Source organism: Lemur catta, chromosome 3, assembly GCF_020740605.2.
Source record: "Lemur catta isolate mLemCat1 chromosome 3, mLemCat1.pri, whole genome shotgun sequence".
NCBI lineage: Eukaryota > Metazoa > Chordata > Mammalia > Primates > Lemuridae > Lemur > Lemur catta.
The window spans coordinates 41,018,164-41,038,582 of NC_059130.1; the positions used below are offsets into that span (position 1 = coordinate 41,018,164).

At 35.3% G+C, this 20,419-nt stretch overlaps 1 protein-coding gene across 4 annotated transcripts in view; it reads right to left on the bottom strand.

Moving 5' to 3' along the window:
• The window catches only part of RABGAP1L (RAB GTPase activating protein 1 like), a 646,139-nt gene that overhangs the window by 465,154 nt on the left and 160,566 nt on the right, over positions 1–20,419 (bottom strand). For all 4 annotated transcript variants that reach the window (XM_045547315.1, XM_045547314.1, XM_045547317.1 and 1 more), the window contains one exon: positions 19,835–19,976. In XM_045547315.1, the coding sequence (XP_045403271.1) occupies positions 19,835–19,976 (142 nt within the window). The remainder of the gene's footprint in view (positions 1–19,834; positions 19,977–20,419) is intronic.

Sequence of the window (20,419 nt, forward strand, 5' to 3'; positions counted from 1 at the left end):
GATAGGACCAGATAGAGGTTGGCTTATGGATTCCTAGATTTGGAGCCTAGGAGCTGCCACTTGCTGACCAGTGACTTGGTTGTCGGCGAATCAGGCTTCAGTCATTACTCCACCTAGAACACATATTCTCTTTATACAATAGAAAAGAAAGAAGCAAAACCATTTAGGAGACAGAATTCTGGAAACCTGTCTCCATTATACATGCACAAGCCCTCATGCCCAACATGGATGTATGACTAGCTAGGGCCCTCTCTGGTTTCTCCAGAGTATGTGCAAAGACTTGCCCATATAGACAGCCTTCCAGGCCACCAGCAATATGTAGGATCTTATAAAGGCCCATTAATTCCTCAGATCACCTTGTTAAAATCCTGGCCAATCTGTGTCTTTACCAAACCAGATACTATAACCTCAGGCTACCCGCACCACTGAGTTTGCTATACTTTTGATACAAAAATCACTACTGTTTCTAACAACATTCTGGAAATGTAAGGTTTTTCCATGCATGCTGTGCTCCAAATCAAGTAAGTCACCTCCAGCAGCGAAAGCAAACCTGCTAGTTTTTACAGCTTGCTCCACCCTATTAAAAGAGAACATGACAATTAGTCGGTGGTGAGAATGAGTAAAATGGGAGCAGACTTAAGGGCTAAAACACCAACAACTACACTCTTCTTACACACGGTTCAGTAGTTTTTCTTGAATAAATCTCAATTTGTTGTATGCTTTTGGTCAATTTCCAAAGTCCTGAAATGGTTATTTTTGACAAGTGTATCCACTTCTATTAATATCATTACTTTGTGATAAGTGGACTTGCTGAGCTCCCCATTCAGCCAGTCTGCATTAAATTCACATCATTTTACTTACATATTTTTATTGACACATAAAAATTGTACATTTTTATGGAGTACAGTGTGATGTTTCAATATATGTATACATTGTGTAATGATCAAATCACGTAATTGTCATATCCATCACCTTAAATATTATAATTTCTTTGTTGTGAGATCATTCAAAATCCTTTCTTCTACTTGAAATATACAATGCTTTATTGTTAGCTATGGTCATCCTACTGTGCAATAGAGTAGCATAACTTATTCCTCCTACCTAACTATAACATTGTATACACTGACCAATCTCTCCCGATCACCCTCTCCCCCTAGCCTCCCCAATCTATGCTAACCACTTTCGATTCTCAACTTCTGTGAGATCAACATTTCATGGTTTCCACATATGAGTAAGATCATGCAGTATTTGTCTCTGCCTGGCTTGTTTCATTTAACATGTTGCCCTCTAATTGATCAGCTCTTTCACTTCCTTGGTTAAATTTATTCCTAGGCAGTTTCTTTTCTTTCTTTTTCTTTTTTTTTTTTAATTATTGCTAATGGGATTGCTTTCTTGATTGTTTTTCAGATAGTTCACTACTGGCGTTATAGAAATGCTACTTAGTTTTGCATGTTGATTTTGTATTCTGCAACTTTACTGAATTTTTTGGTGGAATCTTTAGGGTTTTCTATATATCTTATCATGACATCTGCAAACAGGAACACTTTGACTTCTTCCTTTCCAATCTGGGATTCTTTTCTTTCTCTTGCTGCACTGCTCTGGCTAGAATTTCCACTACTATGTTGAATGGTGGTGGTGAAAGTAGGCATCCTTGTCTTGTTCCAGAAATTGGAAGAAAAGCTTCCAACTTTCCCCCATTCAGTATGATGTTAGCTGTTGGTTTATCATATATGGCCTTTATTTATGTTGAAGTATGTTCCCTCTAAACCTAATTTTTTCAGAGTTTTATCATGAAGAAATGTTGAATTTTATCAAATGCTTTCTCTGCATCTATTGAAATTATCACATGGTTTTATCCATCACTCTGTTAATGTGATGTGTAACATTTATTCATTTGCCTATGTTAAACCATCCTCGAACTCCATTTGGTCATAGTGAATGATCTTTTTAATGAGCTTTGGAATTCTGATTCCTATTAATAGTATTTTGTTTTGTATCTATATTCATCAGGGATATTGGCTGTAGTTTTCCGTCTTTGTTGTGTCCTTGTTTTCTCTTTTTGTTGTGTCCAGCATTTGGTATCAGGATAACGCTGGCCTTGTAGAACGAGTTTGAAAGATTTCCCTCCTTTTCAATTTACTGCAATAGTTGTGAAGAATTTGTATTAATTCCTCTTTAAATGTTTTGTAGAATTTTGCAGTGAAGGCTTCAGGTCCTGGATTTTTTTTGGATGGGAGAATTTTTGTTACTGTTTCAATCTCATCACTCATTAGTGGTCTGTTCAGATTTTCTATTTCTTCTTGATTCTCTCTTGGTAGATTGTGTCTAAGAATTTATCCATTTCTTCCAGGTTTCCCAATTTGTTTGCATATAATGGTACACAGTATTTTCTTACGAGCCATTGTATTTCTATGGTATCAGTTGTAATATCTTCTTTCTCATCTCTGATCTTATTTGAGTCATCTTTGTTTTTTCTTAGTCTGGCTAAAGGTTTGTCAATTTTCTCTTTTCAAAAAGCCAATTTTTGTCTATTTTTTATTTGTTTTTTAATATCAATTATATTTGTGCTCTGATTTTTACTATTTCTTTTTTTCTCCCAATTTTGATTTACTTTGTTCTTGTTTTTCTAGTTCCTTGAGATGTTTATTTGGGTTGTTTATTTGAGATTTCTTCTTTTTTGATTTAGGCATTTATTTCTATAAACTTCCCTCCAAGGACTGCTTTTACTGTATTCCATTAGTTTTGGTATGTTGTGTTTCCATTTTCATTTGTCTCAAGAAATTTTCAAATTTTCCTTTCAATTTTTTCATTGATCCACTGGTTGTTCAGGTGCATATTGTTCAATTTACATGTATTTCTACAGTTTTCAAAGTTCCTCCCACTGATTTCTAGTTTTATTCCATTATAGTCATAAAAGATACTTGATCCAATTTCAATTTTTTTGAATTTTTTAAGACTTGTTTTGTGACCTAACATATGATCTATCCTGGACAATGTTCCATGTGCAGTTGAGACGAATATGAATTCTACAGCTGTTGGATAGAATGTTCTGCAAATGTCTGTTAGGTCTATTTGGTCTAGAGTGCATTTTAAATCTAATGTTTCTTTGTTGATTTGTCTGGATGATCTGTCCTTTCTTGAAAGTGGGGTGTTAAAGTCACTACTATTATTGTATTGCTGTTTATCTTCCCCTCTAGACCTAGTAATGTTTGCTTTATATAATTAGGTGCTCTGATTTTAGGTGCATGTATATTTACAATTGTTATATCCTCTTTTTGTATTGACCCTTTTACCATTATATAAAGGCTTTATTTGTTTCTTTTTACACTTTTTTTACTTGAAGTCTATTTATCTGATATAAATATAGCTCTTCCTGCTTTCTTTTTGTTTCCATTTGCATGGAGTATCTTTTTCCATCTGTCATTTTTAGTCTGTGTGCCCTTATGGGTGAACTGAGTCTCTTGTAGGCAAGATAGAGTTTGATCTTGTGGGTTTTTTTTTTTTAATCCATTCAGACAGTCTATGTCTTTTAACTGGAGAATTTAATCCATTTACATCCAAAGTAATTATTATTAACTAAGGACTTGGTGCTGCCATGTTGTTACTTGTTTTCTACTTGTTTTGTAGAACTATTGTTCCTTTCTTCTTTTCTGTTTTCCTTTGTGGTTAAGAGATTTTCTCTATCACTATGTTTTGATTTCTTGCTTTCTATGTTTAGTGTTTTTTTGTTTTTTTTTTTTTTTTGAGACAGAGTCTCACTTTGTTGCCCAGGCTAGAGTGAGTGCCATGGCATCAGCCTAGCTCACAGCAACCTCAAACTCCTGGGCTTAAGTGATCCTACTGCCTCAGCCTCCCGAGTAGCTGGGACTACAGGCATGCGCCACTATCCCCAGCTAATTTTTTCTATATATATTTTTAGTTGTCCAGATAATTTATTTCTATTTTTAGTAGAGACAGGGTCTCGCTCAGGCTGGTCTCGAACTCCTGACTTCGAGCGATCCACCCGTCTTGGCCTCCCAGAGGGCTAGGATCACAGGCATGAGCCACCGCGCCTGGCCATGTGTTTAGTGTTTCTATTAAAGGTTTTGCTTTGTAGTTATCATGAGGCTTACAAAGAATATCTTATACTTTTAATAGGTTATTTTAAACTGATAACTTAAGTTTGATCACAAAAAAGGTAAAAAACACTATTTAACTCCATTACTCTCCTACATTTTGTGCTTTTGATGCCATAATTTATATATTTTTATTTTTGAAATTTTGTAGAGACAGAGTCTTGCTATGTTGCCCACACTGGTCTTGAACTCCTGGCCTCAAGTGATCCACCCACCTTGGCCTCTCAAAGCGCAGCAATTATAGGCATGAGCCACGACACCTGGCCTATTTATATCTTTTTATATTGCTTATCCCTTACCAAATTATTATAGTTATTATTTTTGTTTTGTCTGTTAATCTTCCTGGTAAGGATATAAGTGGTTTATGGCCCACAATTACCATGTTATGAGTGGATTAATAAAATGTGGTATATGTATACCATGGAGTACTACTCAGCTATAAGAAACAATGGTGATATAGCACCTCTTGTATTTTCCTGGAAAGAATTGGAACCCATTCTACTAAGTGAAGTATCCCAAGAATGGAAAAATAAGCACCACATATACTCACCATCAAATTGGTTTCACTGATCATCACCTAAGAGCACATTTAGGAATAACATTAATCAGGTGTCGGGCAGATGTGGGTGGGGGAGGGGATGGGTGTATACATACATAATGAGTGTGATGTACACTGTCTAGGGGATGGACACGTTTGAAGCTCTGACTCAGGGGGTGAGGGGGCAAGGGCAATATTCATAACCTAAACTTTTGTACCCCCACAATATGCTGAAATAAGAATAAAAAAATAGAAAGTATATCTAATGTTGGAGAAAAAAAATTACCATGTTAAAGTATTCTTAATTTATCTGTATACTTCCTTTTTCTGTGGATTTTATACATTCAGATGTTTTCATATTATACATTTGAATCCTTTTCTTTCAGTTTGAAGAATTCTTTTTTATAGGGCAGACCTGATTGCAGTGAATTCCCTCAGCTTTCATTTGTGTAGGAATGTCTTCAACTCTTTCATTTCTGAAGGATATTTTTTCCTGGGTATAGTATTCTCGGTTGGCAGGGTTTTTCCCCTCCTTCAGTACTTCGAATGTATCAACCCATTCTCTCTTGGCCTGTAAGATTTCTGCTAAGAAGTCTGCTGCCAGGCATATTGAAATTCCCTTATGTATTATTTGCTTATTTTCTCTTGCTGCTTTCAGGATCCTCTCTTTGACTTTGACCTTTGAGAGTTTGATTAAAATATGTCTGTGGCTTATTTAGGGTGAAGCTGATAATCAACTTTTACCTTTCTGTACATGGATATATGTAACTTTTTCCAGGTTTGGAAAGTTTTCTGTTATTATTTCCTTAAATAAGTTTTCTACCCCTTTTAATGCTCTAGTCCCTCTTGAACAGCAATGATGCATAGATTTGCTCTTTTTAGGTTATCCCATTAGATCCCATAAGTTTTCCTCATTCTTTCTCATTCTTTTTTTTTTTTTCTCATTTTTCTCCTCTGACTGTGTATTTTCAAATAGCCTGTCATTGAGCTCACTGATTCTTTCTTCTGCTTGATCAATTCTGCTGGTGATGCCCTCTATTGCAGTTTTCATTTTGTTTATTGTATTTTTCAGCTCCAGGATTTCTGCTTGGTTTTCTTTTATTATTTCCATTTATCTACTGAATTTCTCTGATCAATTTCTGAATTATTTCTGAGTTTTAATGAAGTTCACTGAGTTTTCTTAATAGAGCTATTTTGAATTCTTTGTCTGCCAGATCATTCATCTACATGTTTTTAGGATCAGTTGCTAGCACCTTGTTTTTGTCTATTTGGTAAGGCTACCTTGCCTAGAGTATTCTTATTTTTTGCAGATATGCATCTCTGTTTATGCATTGACAAATTAGGCATTTATTCCAGTTTTCATGGTCTACATTTCCTTGTGATCTTTCTATTTCAGTGGGCTTGTTTAGAAATTCTGAGCTGACTGCTGTATTCCATTTCAGCACTAAAGGGTGCCCTAAGCCTAGTTTAGTTGTGAGTTTCATGATGGTTCAGCCGCTGAAGCAACGTCCGAACCAGATGGACCTGTGGGAGATCAATGGAGGGGGCCTGGGGAGTATAGGAAAGCCAGTCAGGTCCTCAAGTCAGGAGGATATGTGGAATGTGGTTTTTGCAGTGTAGTGCCCATAAATAGCCTCTCTGATACAGCATCTCCTCTGGCAGGAATCAAGAGCCCCTACCAAGTTCCACACACTAGCTGCTGCTAGCCCACCCCTTCTTTTTGTCCCTAGCTGGCCTCAGATGGTCCAGCCTCATCAGTACTCACAGTACTCGCCATGGTCCAATGAAGGAGTGAGTCTCCCGCAAAGAAACCCAAAATAATGGAGAAGCTATTCTGTATTCCTCTAGCTCACTTTTTCCAGTGTAGAAAACATGAGTCCAGGGGGACTTTCCACATGTGGTACCATAATAGCTCAGAGGGAGGGGCATCACAGTCACAAAGAACCAACCCCTTACCATCCATCTGAAGTTTTATTCATGTTTGCAGTCCAAAGGGGCTTCACAGCCTCACTGGTATGTTCAGGTTCCCTTACCTCTTATGAAGGTAGTATCATGTGTGGACAGTTGCTCAAATTGATGTTTTTGCAGGAGTACTAGCATTGGAGAGATCTACTCCACCATCTTGCTTAATCTCTTAAATGCACTTTAAATGTAATATGCCTGAGTAACCTATTAAAAAATGTCATAGAAAATATTTTGGAAAAATTTCTACATATAGAAACTGCCACTATGCTAAAATTACTATTTCTTTCTTTTGACTGTTAACAAGTCTTTGTTGAAAAGCTTACTCAGGTGGATTTAAGTGGGAAAAAACCTTCTAAGCAGAAAAAATAGCATTTGCAAAGACACAGAAGCATGTCAGGAAACTGTATGGTTAAGTGTTGGATGGGTGAACTTCTCTCTATTTTTAGTTCTTGCTTTCCAAAGAAGTTTACATCTCGTACACACTACAATTGCCCTCTCTTGGCCAGAAATAATCAGTATTTTTAGTCTAAATTCTTTCCTCTTCTTATCGACTTTCTGGAAAGAATAATTTGAACACTATTCTCCCCTTCCTCACCTCTAGCCCATCCTCAATCCACATGATGAGGGTTCTTTCCCAGCTTTATTAAAATCACCCTCCGAAGGGTTCAGTGACTCCCCAAACTAACCAAATACAATGAACACGTTTTGGTCCTTATCTAATTGAACCTCTCTGTTCCATTTGACAACACTGCAGATCACTCCCTCGTTGAGAAGCTCCACTCTTTGTACTATCACTACACTGTCTTGGATTTTCTTATATTGCCATCACTTTTCTGAAGATCCTTTAACTGAGGCTTTCTCTTCCTGGACCTACCACTTAAACATTAGGGTTCTCCTAACATCTATTTTTAACCCACCTCTCACACATTCTCCCCTAAGGTAATTTCAGCCATTCTCATTGCTTTGTACCGATGACTCTCAAACCTTTATCTCCAGCTATAAAACTTTTCTCACACTTTAAGATTATTTCTAATAACTGAAAAATAGTTCCACTTTAATGTTCCACAGTAAACTCAAACTCATCAATGTTTAACACTGAATGAATATTACTCCCACCTGCAAACCTACTCTTCCTCCTCCTGTATTCCCTATCTCATTTGTTGGCACCAAGATCATCCAATCACCTAAGCCAGAAACTACGATATAACCTTTGATTATTACTCCACCCTTCTCTTCTGCCACCCATGCCATCCAAATCATTTATAAGCCTTACTGAATTTTTTTTCTCAGTTGCCTTGTTTGTTTTTGTTGAGACAAAGTCTCACTCTGCCACCCTGGGTAGAGTGCAGTGGTGTCACTGTAGCTCAGTGCAACCTCCAACTCCTGGGCCCAAGTGATCCTTTTGCCTCAGCCTCCCAGGTAGCTGGGACTACAGGCACATGCCACAATGCCCAGCTGGGTTGTTTTTTGTTTTTTTTGTTTTTGTTTTTCCTTTCTTTTTGGTAGAGATGAGGTCTTGCTCTTGCTCAGGCTAGTCTCGAACTCCTCAGCTCAAGCAATCCTCCTGCCTTGGCCTCTCAGAGTGCTAGGATTACAGGCATGAGCCACTGTACCTGGCCACCTTACTGATTTTATCTTCAGAATATTTCAAATCTATCTCTTCTGCCCCTCATTTCTTACATCTCAAGGTAGCCACTTCAGTGCAACTGTAACAAGACAACTCTGGTGAAAATGGGTATATAAAAATGAACCTTGAGCCCAATTTAGCTCTCTTCTAAGACCAAAGAAATGATGACTTTTCACTGATTTATCTACATGATTTTGAGATTCTGGCAGTTGATGTTTCTGGATATTTTCCAGATTAATATAAGCCAAAACTGTGGGGTCATTTGACTTGCCATTTATATATAAATTTATCAGTTTTCTAGTAATGTTGCTTTTCATAAGTAAATGGTTCTTCTATTAAAGAGCATATCTACGCAACTTTCAAATCTCATCACACCTAATGTAAACATGATGGGATCATAAAATACCTTTCCAAGCCTTGAATGACATTGTATAATTTATCATTCAAAATGCATGGGAAATTAACTAAAGATATGCTTGTTGTCTAACAGACAATCTTTAGAAGAGAATATTTTGATTTCCAGTAGATTTTTCTACAACTGTTACTTTATAGAAGTGTTTGCCTTCTGGTTGACATAATTTAAATATTCTATACCTAAAGTTCCTTGACAATGCACTAGTTTATCTATATGCTTGAAATCACTCTCTAAAAATGCTTCCAAATGTGATGAAAGGTCCCTAAAAAAATGTTGTTTGGAAGAATGAGTTTCATGTTCTATTTTCATATTATATTTCATTATATCCTTCAACCCAAAGTCTGTAATTTTAGACAGATTCAGGATATATAGAATATGAACGTTATCTAGAATATATAAGATCTAGAATATATTATCTGTAAAGAGAATATTAAAAATATTACCTTTTAAGCAATTAAAAGTTATATTAATCCAGAGATTTAAAGGAGAGTGTCTATATTCATTTTGTGCATCAAGAAAAATCATGGGCTTTAGGGTGAGAATGACATAGATTTGAATGCTATATATTATATTTATTAGCCCTATGACCTTGAATAACTTATTTAAAATTTTTTAGTCTTTTTATTCACATGTAACATAAGGATGATAATAGTTATTTCTCAGTTATTTCATGTTTATATGAAGAAAATATGAAACTAGGTATATTAAATATCTAATATATTATATGCCAAATTTAATACATATTCGTTATCATTCTTCAAAGTTAGCAGAATAGAAGTGAGGAATGTTTTTTATTAAATTAGAGCAAAGGGCAAAATTACGTGATAATAAATTACATAATGTATTATTATTGAATAGCACCTGCTATTCTATTAATTTTGTTCTCTCTCAATTCTAGTTCCATGTGCTTTTTATTTTTAAAAAGAATGGCATTTTTGTATGACATTACCTAAAATCTTGTGTTCAAATAACTTCCTAGTAGATGCTTGTTACACCTATTTCTTCTTTCTGAGCATAGGGCTCAATTCCATTCCCCAATAGCTCCTGCAGTTCTTGTTTAGCATGAAAGAATGTACACAGCCTCTAGCTCTGGCCCCAAAATCTCTTGCTTAAGGTCTCTGCTCTTTTCCCATTCGTGTCATCTGGGATAGAGGTGACTTTCAACAGTGTTCTTGGAAGTCTTGTATAGAATATTGTAGAATCATACAATGGAAATAAGGGTGAACTGTGTGATCAACAGAATACTGTGGAAATGATGATGTATGATTGATCCCAAGGCTAGGAAATGTAAGGCACTGCAGCTTCCACCTTGGTCTCTTAGACTGCTCTCTCTGGAAACAGCTAGGCATTATATCACAGGGACACCCAAGCAACACCTATGGTGAAACCTATGTGGACAAGAACTAATGTTTCTTGTCAACAACCAGCATTATTTTGGCAGCTGTATGAGCAAGCCCTTTGGAGCTTCTTAGAGCTTTAAGTCCTGCCCAGTCAAGTTTTCAGATGACTACCTGCCCAGACAATCTCTGACCCTTCATGAGAAACTCTTAGCCAGAATTTCCTAGGCTAGTCACTCCTTAATTCTGGACCCCCCAAAATAAAAGAAAATAAATGTTTTTTATTGTTTAAGCCAAAAAAAAATCCAGAAATTCTACCTTCAATTATATATAAAAACTTAAGTAAATTATAGATCTAAATGTAAGACCTTACTATAAAACCTGTAGAAGAAAAAGGAAAAAAATGTTTGTGACGTTGAGTTAGGCAAGGATTAGACAAACACAAAAAGTACAAATCATACAGAAAAAAAAACTGACAAATTGGACTTCATAAAAATTAAACTTTTCCTCTTCAAAAGATATCATTCAGAAAATGAAAATGCACATCACAGAATATAAGAAATATTTGCAAGATACATCTGATAACGGACTTTTATCCATAATATGTTATAAAAAACTCTTATAAATCAGTAAGACAAATAACCCAGTTTAAAAATGACCAGCATATTTGACTGGATACTTGACCAAGAAGATACACAAATGGAATATAATCACATAAAAAGATGCATAACGTTAGTCATTAGGGAAATGCAAACTATACCACAATGTACCACAACACATCCACTAGGATAACTAAAATTTTCAAAACTGACAATGTCAAATGTTGATAAGGGTATAGAGAAACTGACAAATATGTTGCTGACAGGGATGTAAAACAGTACAGCTACTTTGAAAAGTAGCTTGGTGGTTTCATATAAAGTTAAACATATACTTACCATAAGACCCAGCCAGTCCATTCCTAAAGTTAAATGAAAGCATATATTTGTCAAAGAATGTAACCAAATATATATGGCAGCGTTATTCATAATAGCCAATGGCTAGAAACAACCCAAAGGTCCATTAACTGGTGACCAAACAAATTCCAACATATCTATACAAAAGATTACTACTCAGCAATGAAAAGGAACCAACTACTGACACAACGTAGGATAAATCTCAAAAGCATTATGCTATGTGAAGAAGCCAGATACAAACAACTACGTACTAAATGACTCCATTTATATGAAAGTTTAGAAAAGGAAAACTATGGTGACAGAAAAGAGATCAGTGCTTGCCAGGGACTACAAGTGAGAAGAAAGGGTAAACTATAAAGGGACAAGAAAGAAGTTTTCAGGGGTGATGAAAATCTTTTATATCATAATTATGATGGTGGTTATACAGACATACACATTTTTCAAAACTCAATGAACTATACACTCAAAATAGGTTTATTCTCTTATAGGTAAATTATACCTTCATAAAGTTTATTTTTAGTGGTAATGTAGCAAAACACTTCAAAATTGTTGGATAAAAATCAGTCAAATGCCCTATTTCGAAGACTGAGAAAGCTGAAAGAAGGGATTACAATTGGTAGCCCAGATATTGGAGCAAAACAGACATATACTTAGAGTAATCCAAGACTTTTGTTTACAGATGAAACCGCTGGAAAGGTACAAGAAAGTAGAGGGTACTGACTAGATAACCAGAGGAACATTCAAATATCAATTAATATACTCCAGCACATCCACAGCTAAAGAAGAAAAAAACATATGATCATACCAATAAAAGCATTAGACAAAACCCAATACTCACTCACAATAAAAACTCTCAAAGTAGAAACAGAGAACTTCCTCAACTTAATAAAGAACATATACAAAAAGAACCACAACTAACATCATACTTAATGGTAAGAAACTAGATGCTTTTTCCCCAATAATCAGGAAGAGAGCAAGAATATCCCCTTTCACCACTCCTATTAAACATTATACTGGAACACCTAGCAAATGCAGTAAGACACGTAGAAAATAAAATAAGAGGTATGCAGATTTATAAGCAAGAAATAAAACTTTTTATTCTCAGGTGACATGATAACATGTGTGGAAAATTCCAAAGAACTTAACAAAACACAAAAAACACATATCAATACTGGCATTGAATATAAATAGTCTTAATGATCCTCTTACAAGATACAGATTGACTGACTGGATAAAAAAACACAACCAAATCATTGTTGTCTCCAAGAAACCCATCTAACTAGCAAGGACTCTCACAGACTCAAGGTAAGGGATGGAATAAAATATTCCATGCAAATGGAAACCAAAAGCAAGCAGGAATAGCTATTCTCTTATCAGATAAAATAGACTTTAACTCAACAATGGTTTAAAAAGACAAAGACAGTCATTATATGATGATAAAGGGAGCAATTCAGCAAGAAGATACAACAATGCTAAATGAATATGCAAGTAACACAGGCACTGCCAGATTCATAAAACAAATTCTACTAGATCTAACCAAAGAAATAAATAACAGCATTATAACAGCCAGGGACTTCAACTGACAGAAATGGACAGATCACCGAAGCAGAAAATCAACAGAGAAACACTGGACTTAATCAAGATTTTAGAACAGATGGACTTAACACACATTTATAGAACATTCTACTCCAAAACCACAGAATACATACATTTCTCATCAGCTCATGGGACATCTTCCAAGACAGGTCATACATTAGGCCACAAAACAAATCTCAGCAAATTCAATAATATCAGAATCATACCATGTATCTTCTCAGACCACAATAGAATAAAACTAGAAATCAATTCCAGAAGGAACTCTCAAATCTACACACAAAGTCATGAAAATTAAACAATCTGCTACTGAACGATCCTTGAGTCAATGACAAAATTATGATGGAAATAAAAAGATTTTCTGAACAAGACTCCAAAATCTCTGGGATGCAGAAAAAGCAGTGCTAGGGGGAAGTTCATAGTCTTAAATGCTTACATGAAAAAGACAGAAAGATCACAAATTAATAACCTCAAGAAGAAAAATCTAACCCAAAGCTACCAGAAGAAAATGAAATAACAAAGCTCAAAGCAGAACTAAACAAAATAGAAGACAAAACAAACAAAAAACAATTCAAAGGATCAATGAAATAAAAAGTTGGTTCTTTGAAAAGATAAACAAAATCAATAGACCACTAGCCAGATTAACCAGAAATAGAAAAGTCTCAAGCTCACAGGAATGAAAAGGGAAACATAAAAACTGATACCACAGAAATACAAAATATCATACATCACTACTATGAAAACCTCTATATACATGAACTAGAAAATCTAGAGGAAATGGATAAATTTTTGGAAACAAAAGCCTCCCAAACCTGAATCAGGAAGAAACAGAAATTCTGAACAGATCAACAACAAGCAGCAAGATTCAAACAGTAATAAAAAATCTCCCCCCCCCCCAAAAAAAAGCCCCAGACCAGACAAACTTATAGCTGCATTCTGTCAGATCTACAAAGAACTGGCACCCATTCTACTGAAACTGTTCCATAATGTCAAGAAGGAGGGAACCCTCCCTAACTTTCTGTCACATTGATACCAAAGCCAGGAAAGGATGCAACAAAAAAAAGAAAATAATAAAAGCTATATATGCTAAACCCATAGCCAACATCATCCTGAATGACGCAAAGTTGAAAGCATTCCCTCTAAGAACTGGAACAAGACTAGAATGCTGTCACCACTTCTATTCAACATAATACTGGAAGTCCCAACCAGACAGACCAACCAGGCAAGAAAAAGAAATAAAAGGCATCCAAATCAGAAAAGAGGAAGTCAAACTATCCTTGTTTGCTAATGATATAATCTTATCTGGAGAAAATCCTAAAGACTCCTCTAAAAGACTCCTAGAATTGATAAATGAATTCATCAAAATCTCAGGTTACAATATCAATGTACACAAATCAGTAGCGGTTCTATACACCAACGACAGTTAAGCTGAGAGTCAAATGAACTCAACACCATTACTTAGTACCCTAGTTAATATACTTAACAAAGGAGGTGAAAAATCTCTTACCAGGAGAACTGCAAAACAGTGATGAAAGAAATCATAGACGACACAAACAGATGGAAAAACTTCTCATGTTCATGAATAGAAAGAATAAACATTGTTAAAATGTCCATACTGCCCAAAGTGATTTACAGATTCAATGCAATTCCATGAAAATACTAACATTACTTTTCACAAAACTATATAAAACAATACTTAATTTCACATGGAACCAAAAAAGAACCCAAAGAGCCAATGCAATCCTAACCAAAAAGAACAAATCTGGAGACATCACACTATCTGACCTCAAATTATACTATGAGGTTACAGTAATCAAAACCTCATGGTACTGGTATAAAGGTAGATCACAGACCAACAGAATAGCATAGAGAACCCAGAAATAAAACCATATAACTACAAACACCTGATTTTTGATAAAGCAGACAAAAAACACACATTAGAGAAAGGACACCCCATTCAATAAATGATGCTGGGAAAACTGGATAGCCAAATGCAGAAGAATGAAACAAGACCCCTCTCTCTTACCACATATAAAAAATAACTCAAGATGGATTAAAGACTTAAATGTAAGACCTGAAACCATAAAAATTCAAGAAAAAAATATAGGACAAACTCTTCTAGACATCAGTCTAGGCAAAAAATTTATGACTAAGACCCAAATAGCAAATGCAGCAACAACAAAAATAAATAAATGGGACTTAATTAAATTAAAAAGTTTCTGCACAGCAAGGGAAATAATCAACAGAAAGACAGACAACCTACAGAATGGGAGAAAATATTTGCAAACTATATATCTGACAAAGGACTAATATCCAGAATCTACAAAGAACTCAAACAAATCAGCAAGGAAAAAAAAACCTCATTAAAAGTGGGCAAAAGATATGAACAGACAAATCAAAAGAAGACAGACAAATCTCCAGCAATCCCATTACTGGGTATCTACTCAAATGGCCAAAAAGCATATGAAAAACCGCTCAACATTGATAATCATCAGGGAAATGCAAATTAAAACGACAATAAGATACTACCTTATCGCTATCAGAATGTCCTATTTTTTTTTTTTTTAAAGACAGAGTCTCACTCTGTCACCCCAGGTAGAGTGCAGTGGAGCCATCATAGCTCACTGCAACCTCAAACTACTGAGCTTAAGCAATCTTCCTGCCTCAGCCTCCCTCTGGGACTACCAGTTGGTGCCACGACACCTGGCTAACTTTTCTATTTTTAGTAGAGACACAGGGTCTTGTTCTTGCTCAGGCTGGTCTCGAACTCCTGAGCTCAAGCAATCCTCCCACCTTGGCCTCCCAGAGTGCTAGGATTACACGTGTGAGCCACCTCACCCAGCCCACAATGGCCATTATTAGTAAGTCAAAAAACAATAGATGTTGGCACAGACGTGGTGAAAAGGGAACATTTATACACTGTTGTATAAGTAATGTAAATTAGTACAACATCTGTGGAAAACAGTATGGAGATTCCTCAAAGATTTAAAAACAGACCTACCATTTGATCCAGTAATCCCACTACCTGGTATCTACTCAAAGGAAAAGAAGTCATATCAAAAAGATACCTGTACCCAAATGTTTATCACAGCACAATTCACAACTGCAAAGATATAGAATCAACCTACATGCCTATCAATCAATGAGTGCATAAAGAAAATGCGTGTGTGTGTTCATATATATATGAACCATATATATATATATATGAACCACTACTTAGCGATATGAAGGAATGAAATAAGTTGCCTTTTGCAGCAACTTTGATGGAACTGGAGAACATTATCCTAAGCAAAGTATCCCAGGATGGAAAAACAAACACCACATGTATTCTCTCATAAGTGGGAGCTAAATGATAGGCATACACACTCATATAGTGATGTAAAGGACAATGGAAACTAACAAGGGGGGAGGATGTAAGGGAGGTGAGTGATAAAAACATACCTATTAGGTACAACATACACTATTCTGGTGATGGGCATACTAAAAGCCTTGACTTCAGCATTATTCAGTTGATCCATGTAATGAAACCACTTGTAACACCCCCCCTTAATATTTTTAAATTTAGAAAAATGAATAAAAAAATCCTCAACGAAATCCTAGCAAACTGAATACAACAGCACAGTAAAAAAATTCAAGGCCAGGCATGGTGGCTCATGCCTGGAATCCTAGCACTCTGGGAGGTCAAGGCCAGAGGATCACTCCTTGAGCTCAGGAGGTCAAGACCAGCCTGAGCTCTGAGCAAGAGCAAGATCCCATCTCTACTAAAAATAGAAAAAATTAGCCAGGCATGGTAGCATGCCGGTAGTCCCAGCTACTTGGGAGACTGAGGCAGAAGGATCGCTTTTGCCCAGGAGTCTGAGGTTGCTGTGAGCTAGGCTGATGCCATGGCAGTCCAGTCCATGCAACAGAGTGAGACTCTGTCTCAAAAAAAAAAAATGATTCACCATAATCAAGTGGGATTCATCCTAGGGATGCAAGGATGGGTGAACATACGGCAATCAATAAATGTAATATATCACATCAACAGAATGAATGACAAAAATCATACAATCATTTCAATAAATACAGAAAAAGCATTTGACAAAATCCAACATCCTTTCACAGGAAAAATCCTCAACACATTAGGTATATAAGGAATGTATGTCAAAACAATAAAGGCCATTTATGACAAGCTCACATCTAACATCACAAGGCAAAGTTGAAAGGTTTTGCTCTAAGATCTAGAACAAGAAAAGGATGTTTACCCTTGCCACTACTATTCAACAGAAAGACTGAAAGCACTGGAAGTCCTCATTACAGCAATTAGGCATGAGAAAGAAATAAAAGGCATCCAAATTGGAAAGGAAGAACTTAAATTGTCCCTGTTTGCATACAATGTGACCTTATATATAGAAAACCCTAAAGACTCCTCAAAAAAAAAACCGTTAGAACTAACAAACAAATTCAGTAAAATTGCAGGACACAAAATCAACATATGAAAATAAGCAGTGTTTCTGTACACTAATGGCAAACTATCTGAAAAACAAACCAAGAAAAAAAAACCTTTATGATAGCTAAAAGAAAATTGAAAACTTAGCAATAAATTTAACCAAGAAAAGGAAAGATCTCTACAATGAAAACTATAAAATAATGATGAAAGAAGTTGAAGAAGACACAAATAAATCCAATGATATCCTGTTTTCATGGATTGAAAGAATTAATGTTGTTAAAATGTCCATAGTACTACCCAAAGCAATCTACAAATTCAATGGAATCTCTATTAAAATAACAATGACATTCTTTACAGAAATAGAAAAAAACAATACTAAAACTTACATGGAATCACAAAAATCCTCAAATAGCCAAAGCAATCCTGAGCAAAAAGAACAAAGCTAGAGCATCACACTACCTGACTTCAAAATATACTACAAAGCTATAGTAATCAAAAGAGCATGGGATTGGCATAAAAACAGACATATAGACCAATGAAATAGAATAAAGAGTTTAGCAATAAATCCACACATTTACAGTGAACTGATTTTCAACAAGTGTGACAGAAACACACAATGGAGTAAAGACTGTAAAATAGTGGAAAAACTGGATATCCACACATGCAGAAGAATGAAATTAGACCCTTATCTCACACACCATATACAAAAATAAAAACAAAACAGATTAAAGACTTAAATGTAAGATCTGAAACTATTAAACTACTAGATGAAAATATGCGGAAAATTTCCAGTACATTCGTCTGGGCAATGATTTTTTTGGATATGACCCCAAAAGCAAAAATAGACAAATGGGATTACATAAAAATAAAAAGCTACTGCACAGTAAAGGAAACAATCAACAGAGTAAAAGACAACCCATGGAAGGGGAGTAAATATTTGCAAACTGAACACCTGATAAGGTGTTAATACTCAATGTATATAAGGATCTCACAAAACTCAATAGCAAAAACAACAATAACCCAATTAAAAAATATGCAAAAGACCCAAAAGGACATTTCTCAGAAAAATTACAAATGGCAAACAGGTATAGGAAAAGATGCTCAACATCACTAATCATGGTGGTAATGCAAATCAAAACCACAATGAGAATCACTTCACCCCAGTTAGAATGGCTATTATTAAAAAGACAAAAAAATAATAAACACTATTGAGGATGTGGAGAAAGGGGAACTCATATGCTGTTGGTGGAAATGTAAATTAGTATGGCTATTATGGAAAATAGTAAGGAAGTTTCTCAAAAAATTAAACCTGGGACTACTATATAATCCAGCAACCCTACTATTGTGTATATATCCAAAGGAAATGAAATAAGTATGTCAAAAAAAATCTCAACTCTCATGTTTATTGCAGCTATTCACAATAGCCAAGGTATGGAATCAATCTAAGTACTTATCAACAGATGAATGGATAAACAAACTGTGGTAAACCTACACAATTAAATATTATTCAGCTATAAAAGGGAATGAAATACTGATACATGCTATACCATCTATGTTAGGAGAACCCCAAAAACACTATGCTAAGTGATAAAAGTCAGACACAAAAGGTCACATTTTGTATGATTCCATACATATATATTACCTATCCCTATAGGTAAATCTATAGGGACAAAAAGCAGATTAGTGGTTGCCAGAGGCAAGAGAAAGGAAGGGACAGAGAGTGACAGCTTAATGGGTATGGTGTTTCCTCTTGGGTGATGAATGTTTTCTAACCCGATAAAAATAATGGTTGCCAAAACTGTGAAAGTGTAAATGCCACTGAATTGTACACTTTTAAATGGTTAATTTTATGTTTTATGACTTTTACCTTAGTTTTAAAAAGTGAGTTGCTTACGTGTTTTATTTGCTTGGCTAACTTGACAGAATAATGTCATAACAAGTACAAATGTTAAAATTAGATAGCCTGAGTTCAGAGCTCAGCTTTGTCACTTCTAGATGAGTTACCTTAAGCAAGTGATTATGCTATGTCTCAGTTTCTCATCCCTAAAGCTAAGTTAATAACAGTATTCATAGGATTATAAGAATTAAATAAGTTAACACATTTGCAACACTTAGAATGATTTTAGTATATAGTAAGTGTTCAAAAAATATTAGTTTAAAATAACTATTATTTTTATGGCAATAAAAGAAAGAAATGGTTTCATACAGAGGAAGACTGAGAATTCTAAGAAACTTTTATCAAAGATGATATAAATTCAGAAATCTACTATTAATTAACCATATCCAACAAGTAGATAATACAAGAGCTTAAAGTAAAAATCTGCCATTTAGCTCAACTTTGTATAAAAACAGTACTGAGCATAGAGCCAAATGATATGTGACTCTTGTGAGGTTGCTTACCATCTTTCAGCAGCCCCTATGTAGTAAACAAAGCAGATACAATGCTAAGTCAAAAAATGAGTGGCAAGGGGTACAGCAACAACAAAAAACAAATCAGAACTAAATAACGTCAAATGAGAAGTAACACGTATCATTGAAATTCTAAAAACACTTGAAAGAATGTGAAACTTTTCATTAAACACTTCAAAAATACTTGAAATAAAATAGGAAATAAAAACAGCAAAGTGATGCTGTCAAATTTAAATAGTTGCATAAGGAACACTGAGGACTATGCAACCAAGGAACAAAATGAATCAAACTTTCTTTTGCATCTAGTCTCTAGCAGAATCTAGCCTAAAAGTGGCAGAAATTAGGAATAACTACCACCCCTCCCACCTTTGCATGCACACACACACACACACTTACCCCTTTGAAGATTATAAGTAAAGTAGCCATATAAATAGAGTAAGTTCTACTTCTTACCTTCTTCTGCTTCATCCTCTTGGGGTGACAATGGACCCCCTCCACCAGTAGGAGTGACTGGTTCCTCCTTGTCTGACTCTCGCTGAAGACTCACCACCTCATATATTGCATCTCCAACATTGGTACGGCCCTTTCCCTCAGACTGAAAAAGATATAACAATATTTTAAATATTAGATATTTGAAGGAAACGTTGAAAGACAATATTTCAATGGCTCATTCAACAGAGCTGAAATGAAAAGAAACACGTTATATTTGATCTACAGTATGTCTGAAGTTGAGAAAACTTTTACAGTGCATTGTTCTTCACATGATATTCTAAATGTATATTACTCTAGTGTTATTTTAACCAATACAATGAAACCTACTAACCATTTTGAGAAAACTCAGTTTCTTTTTACCAGACAAACCTAAGACACCTCAGATTCTAGGAGAGGTAGATAAGCAAGTGATGCCAGATTCTTAAAACTGACAACCTCATACTGAGGTAAAGAAGTATCCACTATACCCACTAACTAATTCATGGAAGTAAAGTTTTCACCTTATGAACAGTCAGCAGTCTAAATGGCCACTTTCTTTTAGGAGGG